The following is an 11,732-nucleotide window of genomic DNA, read 5'->3' on the forward strand; positions in this document are numbered from 1 at the left end:
TTAGTGTCGTCTGCCATAGTGAAGCTCTTGGGCTGTAACCATCTATTACACGAGCATTGTTGGCTGTGTCGCATTCTGAGCACTCCTTAAATGCACACCTGTGGCCACATCACATTTTAAATATTAATGCTCAGGGATCACCTGTGGGGAGACTGGGAGCAATTTAAAACAAGGACAAACAATCAGAGGAAAACTAGAGTGATGACACTTATTCTGCATGAGCTCAATACTGTTTTCTGTCAACCTGAGAAAAAAAGACTTAATTTTAAACAAATACAGATTTTGAGATATTAAAGTTTTAGCAACATTTTATCTTAACTGTTTGGCTTTTATAAGCATTATAAACAGTAAATTAGGTTATAAAGGCCCTGATATGGGTCATGTGACATTTGACATTTACTTTTTGCCTTATGACAACTTTACAGTGTGTTATGAAATATTTATTTCACATGTTCCCATAATTCACAAGTGGCCTTTAAACGGTTTATAACGGTTAATTAAATATACTGAAGACACATCACAATACACTTTATATTTAACTATGTGTAACTGCTTTATCATCAAGTATTAATTAATAGTTTATACACCAGCTACTGGTGCCTCATAGGACTTACAGTTATCAAATATTAATAGAAAAACACACACACACACACACATAAAAACACAACCAAAACTTACATTGGTTTATAACTACAATAAACTGTTATAAACCTTGTATTCACGGTTTCCACTGAAATATTTTAGTGTATAACTGAGCCACCTACCATAATGTAATGTAAGCAGCACTTTCTCTGTTCACATAGTCAGACAGAAACAGATTGCTAAATTAAAAGCACCACGACCATGTTTCATTATCTCTGCTGCACGCTACTCGATAGTGGTGAGAAAAACGACAAAATGATATACACGCCAGAATGCAGGCTACAGTCACTCATCTTTTCAGTGTGTGTGGACACTATTGTCTGACAATTTACTGTAACAGATAATGATGGACAAGCTTGTGACAGCTGATGGGAAAAAACTGTGGGCAGCTTCAGCAACAGATCACAAAACAAAGATATAAACACTACTTTGAGAAACATTTCACTGTTTTCTTTAACTAGCTGTGTTTGAATGGCTTCTGCCCCCTTTTGTACCACTCTTGGTGGAAAAAAACAGCAACAGAGGCTTCTACACTCACTGTGACAGGATAGCATAGCACAGTATTTGTCATTGTACTAGTAAGGAATTTATTAGCACTCTTAGCAGCTCTTCAAAACAAGTGAGGATCCGTAATGTAATTTAAATAAACACGTGTTTACTTAGACATGTGCTCTATGTAACATACCTCAAAAAAGTGTATTTTTCTTTAAACTCCATATTTGTTCTTCATATTAAAGTGATTTGAGTGATCTTACTGTGTGTTACTCTGGATAAACATCTCATTAGCACAATAATCACTGGAACTTTTTAATTGGTCGCTGCTTGACTTGTACATATGAGCGGATTAAGTCTTACTTCATTTCAGACTATTAATATCTAGAATGCCTACACAGGGTTTTTAATTTAGATGAAAGTGTCACTATTTCTTTACTTTGACATTTAAGATTTCTTTTTCATTTGATCAGTGTCATAAAAAAAAATTAATTACATCCACTGTGATTCACTGTTGTAGAAACAGTAAAACATGAACAAAAAGTCTAAGCGGGTGGATACTTTTTATAGGAGAAGTATTATAGTTTTAGTTCTTTGACTTACCAGCTGCTCTGCTTCTAAAGTGAGCTTAATTACACAAACAGCCTGTGCTGCATACTGTAGGTCAATGCAGTGATCACAGACGGAGGGAGGGTGCGCTTGGTTTTCCGTGTGTATGTTTGTGCATTGTGTGGGTTGAGTGTGCGTGTGCAGACTATTACTTGTGTTCTGGCACCTTGGCAACCTGCTACCATGCGCCCCTGCACTTCAGCAAACAGGTTAGAATTACATACCGAGTATCTCGTAAACAGTATCAGCTGAAGCTCTCACTTATGGCGTGGACAGAAGATATTTATCCACAGTTTCAGCCGTATGATCCAAACGCTTTTCAGATACTTCCTGTAAGTGTGCAGTGTTTTCATTCACTTGTCTGTAGCTGGTGGTGTGATCAGCTAAAGCTCCTTATCATAGCAACAATTAACTTACTGCGCTTTGTGTAGCTCAGACACAAAGCCTGATTACTCATCTTGCATAATAACACAATCATTTCTAGTATTAGAAGGGGTGACATTTTTAATATTGATTGCATATGCGAAGATAATTCTTTGATCCCCCCTGCCTCCCTTCACCATGGAGTGGAGCTTTACCTCCTATACAGGTAGATACCTGCATTTTATTCTCAGCCACTGTGCCTCCAGGCAGAGAGCCTCATTACAGTCCCATCTCTCCTCCCCAGGCTCCTCAGCAGCCCACCGCTATCCTGCAGCAGCTCCCAGCGACCATGATGCCTCCCGGCTTGGCTCCCTCCATTAGGCCTGGCGGTCATGTCAAGGAAGGTATGGCAGACTGTCACCACACACAAACTAAATCTCAGGATTTCACACTCACAGCTGTTCTTCCCTGTCTGTCACATTACTGGCTTGCTAGCACGCACTCAGATATATTATTTATGGTTTTCTCTTGAGCTTGGACAATTTCAGAATATGTGTGTGCATGAAGTTTGTGTATGAACATATGTGTTATGCCCAAGTGCTGCAGCAGGTCTTAGTCAGACCTGTTTGCTACATCTGAAGGAAGCATTCAATTATTGAGAATTGCGTTTTATGGCACTACAGACCAGACCCCCCCCCCCAAAATGTTACTGTGCATATGGATTTTAGGAAACTGTTCTAATGGCTGCCTAAGCCCAGCCACTGTGTCTCTCTGAGTTTACTCAGATTATAAAACAATCCTGTGCTCCAACTTAGACTGACTTAATTTAAAGTCAAAACTTTTGGTTTAGCACATACTGTGAGCTTCACGAGGCAACTTTGCATTTGACTTACTGTATGGCACAATGCAAACATTCAGTAATTTGATGATTTGTTACCAGATTGCATACACAAAAAAAAAAATTAAAAAAAATATCAGTCTTTAATCTCAGTAAGTTTTCTCCTGACAATGTAGGTTACTTTTCATTTTTAATTTGTGCGAACAGAAAACAGCCTCACCAAACATCAAATTTAAAGTCTGTTATGGTTCAGGATTTCAGCACCCAAATGCAAACACACATTAACACAGAGAGGTGCGATGACAGTACTTTGATAAATGAACAAAGAGAGCAGGCTTACAAGCAGATGAGTAAGATGGCAGGAATGCTGGTAGGCAAAAACACACACAGGAAGCAGGAACACAAGGAAAACTCACAGGAAAAATCCAAAAGCAGCAGCACCAGGAAACTCAAGGAAACAGAGCAGACAAGGGCACTTGTTTATATAGTCCAGGTTGATTATGGAATGAGGTTCAGGTGTGGAGAGATCAGGTGACTGCAGGGTTGATTGGGGAAGTGGGAACAGGTGAGGAGATGAAACACTGGAGGGAAAAACAAGGAAAGTAATTTCAGAATAAAACAGGAGTCTCACAGGGGCAGATCATGACATTGGACACATTGTTAATAAAAGTGCCTTGATGGCTGTTTTATCTTTAACATTAATTGACTGCCAGTGTTCCCAGCACATTAGCTGACACACACGTGAATTTGTTTATCTCATTTACCTCAATTTGTGGAGTTAAAATTCTTGGTTTATTAATATGGAGCTGTTGTTCTGAGCATGTGCTGAATATCAAGAACATAATTACAATTTTGAGAAGATGGCAAAAAACAGAACATTGAATTTGCCAACTCAAATGGTTTTCTTTCTTTCTTTTTTTTAATGTGGATACAATCATTGAAGGTGGCAATCCTGACAAAACTATTTCACCAGAGAGGATACAATAACTGATGAATGTTATTTATAAGACATGTTGTCAGGCAAATCTAGCCCCACAAGCCATCACACGTTTCAATGAGTCACATGCTCTTTGCATGAATATTACACAGACTTACATTAGCTGACATTATTGCTATATTATTTATGAAATTGACTGAACCCCCTCAAGATGGTGAAATATCACAAAGTTTGTCAAGTTACAGAATGTTGCATCACTGAGCAAACAAACAGCTGGTTCCCAGAGATAACATTCATAGTGCCCGGAAAGCCTTTAATAATTAATCAGGGTGACAAAGGGTGCTTAAAACTACAACCACATAAACATCTAAAATAATCTTTTAAATGACAGTGGAATTATGATCATATGAATAGAGTTTCTTAAACCTTTGTATATTAGTACATTTATATTGCTGGGAACAAGTTGGTGTGAGTCATTACAAAATAAAAAAAACAAAACAAACAAACACTGAGTGAGAAGGAAGTGACAAAATTAATCTTGGAACTTCAGATTCACCTCTTCAGAGACAATGTGGGTTAATCACCCAGTCACCCCTGAGGGAAGAGGCCACAACAGCAGGCTGATGAATCAGATAAGACAATTAGAGGACCCTCAGACAGAGCTGAGAAAGTGTGTGTCTTTGCTATTCTCAATATGCAGACCTTGTAGAGCTGATGATGATCCAGAACGCCTAGATGCACCAGGTCATCATGAACAATATGACCATGTCAGCTCTCAGGTCATTTGGATGGTCATCTGACCCTCCGCTGCCGGGCCCTGAGGTGGGTACCAGACCAGGGTCAGGGTCAGTTCAGATAATAAATTTGATTAAAATGGGTTTGGATTTTGAACTTGAATTTTAAAAAAAATTAAACAGAAGATGAAAATTGTCATAACTTTTAATAAGAAAATGAGTCAGAATATAACACCCTTATCTTGGGTTAATTTAATTTACTCAGCTTCACTGCTAAATTAAAGTCTTTTACTCCACATTTGCATACCCAGCATGATTTTATTATAGATCCCAAAGAACCCAAAGTTTCTAGCCATCCCTATTTCCTCCCTATTTTTAAATTAGTGAATAAATCTACTTGGTGGGTTAAACAATTGAATCTTTTTTCATTTCATTTCAGACCTTTGTAAAGAATTTCCTGAGTCAAGAATCCACCCTGCCGTCATAGTGTTACTAAACTGAACTGAACTAAACTCGACCAGTGAAAACTTTGTAATGATCTTGCACTGAGAAATGCAGCTAAACTGATTTTCGTCCTTCACTGTGCAGGTTCCCAGAGATCTGGTTATAATTCAAGAGAATGAAGCTGACCCAGAGATATACCACTACTATTACCAGTCTGCCCCATACCTGTCCTGTCCTTCATGGCTCCTGCCTCAGGCCACGCTGGTCTGCCAAGAAGACCCCAACAAACCCACTTCTGCTCCGCCACACACAGACAGGTGATCAGAGCTCCCACATGTCCATCACATTTCACACGACGGCTCCTTACTGCTGGTGCAGAGAATTAACTGTCAGATTAAATAAAGAGTCAAAGGCACATCTACCACTTTGAAACAGCATGGATAATCCTGAAGAGGAATCAGATTTATTTTTGCAATTCGTATTAAATCGTCACCTGCTGGCAGGCTGTGACATTTTTATAGCAGAGGCACTGGAATTTAATTTGGACAGACAGTGCAAATCCATGAAATTTCAATTAAGGGGGAAGAGACATTTTATGTACCTAGGATCCACTGTGTGACGCAGATTCAATTGGTGTATTCTTCCCTGAAAATCATTCCCAAAATAGCTCAAACTTACTCATGCTTTGGTAACAATAATGGTTAAGGTAGCAGGTCCCCTTTTACAGATTTACCACCTTGATGAGATTCTGTCTTGATTTTGATCAGCCACTACTTTCCCAGTAATTTGTCAGCTGCATGAATAGAAAATTTGAGAGAGTGATTATTCTCGCCACTAAACTGAGGTCACAACTCAGATAAGGTGCAGCATTGTACATCCACAGTACACGAATAACACCACATCCATTGTCAGTACAGCTCAGCTAAAACTGTTTTTATGAGACATTTAAGGACGGTTTGGAGAGCAAGGGAGGGGATGCTTCACTGCTATTTGGCTGTACTCGAAGGACCTGTTCTCACCCTTTTTAGTAACTGTCAACACAGTTAGGACAGTAGAAAAAGTAGCTGGAACTGTTTCTCTGCCAAAGGAAAGAAGAATCAAGCTATTCAAAATCTTTACAGTAGGCCTAGAAATACTAACTATGCATCTGCCATTCTCTTATTAAATTCATATATCACATAATATACTAAACTCTATTTAGACTTTACATCATTTCACTTTTTATCATTGGGTTTTTGACTTTGCTTATTCATGCTATGAAGATAAAAAACATCCAGGTGATGTCACACACTCACACTGATGAATATTTTTGAATGTTGTGTGATCAGGCCTGCTGTCCCTCTTCCTCCTCCTCCTCCGCCGCCCGGCACCACTGCCACTGTGGGAGCCGGCGTCGCTCCTGCGGCAGGTAAAGCCAACCACACGCAGCAACATCCAATCCAACAGCCAATTACCATGGTCTGCTCCCATGATGTCAAAGTGGGGTCTCTGAAGTAGTGTGACAGGAGCAGTGACAACAGCAAGCCTCACAGTAATTGTGATGAGAATGGTGCTGATTGGGGACACTGCAAGTGATTATGGTGCTGTTGATTGTGAATGGTTGAAGAGATGAGTTCATCAGATGCTTTTGAGCTGTGTAATTTTGTCTTTTGTTTTTCCATAGAGAGCAACAGTGCTGGGGGAGAGGCAGAGGGAGAGGCAGAGAAGAAGAGATCCTGATAATTAATTCACTCACCAAATATGCTTTTAATGGGCACCAGTAGGAAAGAAAACTATCTTGAGTTAACCGCCACTCAAAGATCATGATTTCACACTTTTGTTTGTCATTTTCGTGCTTATTACAATTAAACATCTTTCACGTTAATTTACAATAAATGAAACAGACAAATAAATATGATATTGTGCTATGTTAATTGCAACACTATACCTTTTCTTTTCTGAATGTGCATTACCCAAATTATCCAGTAGGGAGCAGCAACAGATGGTGGTGGAGTGAGATGGTAAATAGGCCTCAAGCTGTGTTGACAAGCATTCACAGTGACTCCACATGCCATAGTGCGGGTGTAGCCATTACCTACCACTGTGGGCAACATAGCAAGAGTGTGACACCATATAAGATCTGTTTTTATGTAACACTGTATGACCTTGTCTTTAAATACACTGTGATGCCTGGATGGATATGAGGAGGAACACTACTTCCAGGTGATGACAATAAGAGCAAGTCAATCTTGAACAGTGCGTGGAAAGAACGCAATTCAAGGTATAGTTTGGATATTTCCAAGTCAGAAAAACAGTTAAGGTGTTTTTTCTTCTTGGTTCAAACTCAGGTAAAGGGAAAGGTTTTGAGTTAATGTTCAGTTTATGACCCAATTCTTAAGGTTTGCATTAAGTTGCTTGCAGTAGCAGATAGGTTGAGTTTGCCAAATGGGATAATACACTGTGCAGAGTGCAGCTGAGACAGCTGAGGCATAGGAAAGAATTTCAGTGTCAATTTAGTAGATTTGTCTGTGACAACACACACCATCTCAATTCCCGCATCCCATGGCATCCACTGAAAATAGTCTCAGGGTTTGGAAGTTCATTTGGAGTTTGAAAACTGGATTGTACTGTGGCAGTGCAGGGTGGGGAGCAAGGGATTTCAGCGGCAGTGTGGGAGGATAATTTTAAAGATAGGGAGTGAAGGCAGCACACCCAAATCTCTGATAAAACACTAGGATTAAGAGCTCAAATGAGAAGAACGTGCCGACACGGCTGTCTCTCCACTGTCTCCAGGGCAATGCCAGTGTTTACCCAGCTATTAATATCAAACCACCACACGCTGCCTATCACGGGGAGACAAGTGGGAGAGAGAGACAGAGGCACGGTAGGTCAGAAGGGGTTAAAGAGACAAATACAATTCTGAAGAGGAATGGGACTTCATTAGAGAAAGGCAGCTAATGGCAGAAGTAATAACTGATAAGTTAGACTGAGTAAATTGTAGATTTAGAGTGTGAGAGAAGAGGCGGTGATGCAGTGCATCCATTACCCCTCTGCACACTAACAGGGGAACAGTGCGTTCTGTGTCGAGAACAAACACGGGAGGCGGAACATGAAAGATAAATGAGGGATGTAAAGTGGTGATGTGGTGTTTGTTGAGAGGGTGGAGGACACAGTGGAAGTATGTATGTATCCAAATTATGGGAGACAGATATACTCAGCTATTTATATCAGCTTGTCTGGCAGATCCCACATAAAAAAATCATTTTCCATATTAATGTGTTTCTTTCAGTATTTTCATCAGTATGTTCTTCTGCTGTTTTTCAGAAATCCTTTTACTTATATAGATACATTTGTTATATTCATATATATTTAGATTTACTATCATATCGTATTCTTTACGTTGTAACTCCTGTTCATCTGCATTTCTTTGTTGTATCCCATTTTCTTCTTTCCATAACCCCATTATCCCAAGGGAACATGAGGTTTTCTATGTCTCAGTTAACCAGACCTTCACTGCAAAGTGTGTTCCTGTTGCATCATTGACAGAAAACATCACAACCAACAAGTGTTGAGCAACATAGCTTTTATTTGTAAAAATAATAAATATCTAGGATAAATATTTCAACATTATTGCACTCAATTTCAAATTCATTTACACCACTAGGTATTCTCAGCTACTACAGTGTCTGTTCCTCTATCAGATATGAACATGAGCTGCCACTCAACGAACAAGGCAGATCAGTTAATACACAGTAAATAACAGGTTATCAGTTTTCCTAAGTCCTCTTGATTAGAGGTGTCAGCTGGGGCACACACACACACACGGAGAAGGACACACACACACATATGTACAGCTGCAGTGTGTGATCACACTGGCGCATTCTGTACTCTTCACAGAGATCAGAGACTGTCAAGGGCTTCTGGAGGCCTGGATGCTGACCAAGGCATGTTCCCCGAGCCCTCACCCCTCCCCTTCCCCCCTGACTCCCTCTCCCTTTTTTCCATCCCTCTTTACAGTTTGCTACTTGCTTCTGCCTTTTGCATGTCATTTTCTATCTGTCACTTTCTGCATCATTGCACTCCTTCACCCCCTATTACAGGTAGAATCCACAAGTCAGGTGACCACAAGAACACTTTCATTTCCCTTACTGGCACATTTCAATACAGAAGAAAGTCCAATGGAAGTGCATGCAGCACGGCTAAGGTGCACCATTGCATGCAACAGTTGGGTCACAGTGTTTCCAGTGAGAGATCAGCAGATATGGTGAGCCCAGCCGGCCAGCACAGGCAGAGACTAACCCACGGCACAGCTGAGAACACACACCCTGACTCTCCATCACGATGCGAATGCCTTCATGTAACCATTTTTAATACCACTGACCACCCAAATGCCAACAGTGACAAAGCGTGACATTTACCTGGTGCTGTGCTCGCCAAGAAACACAGACAGTGCTAAAAATCTACAGTATGTAGGGTTTATGATGAATGTCACTAGAGATAAATCTATATACATCTTGTCATGCTCTTTCCTGACATGCTCTGCTCAATGACTATCCTTCTCCATCTCTCATCCTTCTCATCTCTCCCTAACATCCTCTCTCTCTTTTTGTCCTTTTGTTTTTCACCCTCTCTGAGCCTCCAGGGACATGGAGCGACCCAGGGCTTTGGGTGCTTTGGCGAATTCCATGAGGGTCGGCTTGACTGGGGGAAGATCTCTTGTGATCTCGTCCACGGTCCTCTTGCTGGGACAGACTCCATCTGGAGTGGGGAAGGGCTGCAGGTCCTCCTCGGTGTGCGGGGCCCCGCGCCCGAGCCTGACGCCCAGCTCTGTGGGGGTGAAGATGGGCAAGGGGAGGGTGTTTCTCTTCGGCAGCAGCTGGTGCTCCCTCACCCCTCTTTCAACGGTGCCCACTCTGAAGACACCAGAGGGGCAGGTCTGTATCAGCGAACGTGCCTGCCACTGTCGGGACAGAGTCTCCCTGCGAGAGTCATCGTTCATGTTCATTGTCTGCCTGCAGGCATCAGAGAACAGTTGAAGTTAGAAAGTGTGGGAGCACTCACTGTGATTTACCTACTTAATTAGACTACAATTGCCTTCCACTATGAGAATAGTTCAAGAACTTGCCAAGTAAATCAGCAAGTAGCTCTCAATCCATATCTTATAATGGTATAAAAGGTTTTAAATCACAGCTAGGACATTATTAGTAATGGGACCTGTGTTCGGTCTATGAGCTCTCACCTTTCCTGAGGTCGAGTCTTGAGACTGACACTGTTCCAGTCAGCACTGTAGCTCTCCCTCTGAGCCTTGTTCTCCTCCCGTACACTGCAGGTCAGCTCAGCTCCCACCACCACACCATTACACTTCTCCAGGACGTTACAGATTGGCATCTTCTCTGCTGTTTGGAAGATCTGTCTCAGGTTTATCGCCCCCAATGGAGTCTTGTCGATCAGTCCCAAGGTCTGGTCTTGCGTCCGAGATGTTTGTCCAAGGAAACAGGGATGCTTCAGCTGGCTGTATCTCCTGGCTTCCACTATCTCTCTCTCTCTCTCTCTTTGTGCGGTCTATGTCAGGGCTCGGGTCTGTCCTCGACTTTTATAGATGTTCTGTTTCTATTTCTGATCCATGTTGTCACTCTACAATCAGTGTGCTCTGACATCCGACACCAAGTGCTCCATGTCTCATTCCCTGAGAGCTGGAAGGCGCTCTGAGGAGGGGTTAAGGGTAATTGGGCTGAAAATCCCCTGATTCTCAAATTGTATGCCCAGTCACCTCTGTAATCACTCAGCCCAACATTTTCCACTTCAGCTGTGATCACAGTATCTTAGAGGGGGAAAGTATCACGGGGACACGCTGTATGGAGATTATATAAGTATGTAGACAGACATACACAACAGGTTTAGTCTTTGGAGAGGAATCTTAATAAGGTCTTGGGCTTGATGTACATGAAGCAGCACGAGACATCTCGCTAATGTGGAAAGACAACAGTTGAAGCAGCTGTTTTTAATACACAAAGGATCTTTCTGGCCTGTAGGTTAAGTATGTATGGACAAGGAATAAGACATCTGTCACTTGGAGATAAAAGGTGAGAAGCCAGAGAACTTTATGAAGTGGCTTCATCACATCCTGCTGACTTTTTATTCATGATACAACTCAGAAGGAGTTTATACAACAGCTGTGCTTTGTGACAACATCAAGCCCCCTCATTAGATGCCATTACAGTGCACTGCCTCACAGTAACAGTGAGCGCTCCATCCCTGGTGATTCATTACCTCAGTGACAGAGCGCCACGCAAGCCGTAATCAACTCAGGTTACCGACTGGGAAGCGCACACTCACACTCACACTCACACTCATACACACACACACACACAAGTAAATGGACTTTCACCTCTGACAGTTGCCTGCTGGTGTGATGTTACTACCAGTCAGTGTCTCTGACTCATTCATCCACATCAGGTACTGATATCATCCAACAGCATATATCAGATTTATCAGAATAAGAAGTGTGATAATCCCAGTGACAAGAGGTTTGATCACACTGTGGCATTAAATCGGTAGCCTATGGGTGCCTGCAGTAATTATAACTGCTGACATACATAATAAACACTTAAATCTACATATATTATAGTGGGTTATAAACCATTTATTAAATGTAATATAAAGGCTAAATAAAGTGTTCCTTTCCACTGACTAT

General features: G+C 41.4%; 2 protein-coding genes across 3 annotated transcripts; one reads left to right on the top strand and one right to left on the bottom strand.

Moving 5' to 3' along the window:
• Positions 1 to 1,811: 1,811 nt before the first annotated feature.
• Positions 1,812 to 6,938, top strand: LOC108872736 (proline-rich protein 29-like). 2 transcript variants are annotated; one of them, XM_018660567.2, is made up of 6 exons: positions 1,812 to 1,952; positions 2,411 to 2,510; positions 4,582 to 4,703; positions 5,204 to 5,376; positions 6,388 to 6,467; positions 6,723 to 6,938. In XM_018660567.2, the coding sequence occupies exons 3-6, from the start codon at positions 4,617 to 4,619 to the stop codon at positions 6,776 to 6,778; spliced, it is 396 nt and encodes a 131-aa protein (XP_018516083.1). In that variant the 5' UTR covers positions 1,812 to 1,952; positions 2,411 to 2,510; positions 4,582 to 4,616; the 3' UTR covers positions 6,779 to 6,938. The 2 variants fall into 2 exon arrangements, with proteins under 2 accessions (XP_018516083.1, XP_018516082.1); XM_018660566.2 differs by having other exon boundaries at positions 1,884 to 2,075.
• A 1,668-nt stretch (positions 6,939 to 8,606) lies between these two features.
• tcap (titin-cap (telethonin)) lies at positions 8,607 to 10,611 on the bottom strand. Its single transcript, XM_018660642.2, has 2 exons — positions 10,278 to 10,611; positions 8,607 to 10,050 (listed from the first exon to the last, which is right to left on the bottom strand). The coding sequence occupies exons 1-2, from the start codon at positions 10,424 to 10,426 to the stop codon at positions 9,660 to 9,662; spliced, it is 540 nt and encodes a 179-aa protein (XP_018516158.1). The 5' UTR covers positions 10,427 to 10,611; the 3' UTR covers positions 8,607 to 9,659.
• Positions 10,612 to 11,732: the final 1,121 nt, after the last annotated feature.

This window comes from Lates calcarifer, linkage group LG11, assembly GCF_001640805.2.
Source record: "Lates calcarifer isolate ASB-BC8 linkage group LG11, TLL_Latcal_v3, whole genome shotgun sequence".
Lineage (NCBI taxonomy): Eukaryota > Metazoa > Chordata > Actinopteri > Centropomidae > Lates > Lates calcarifer.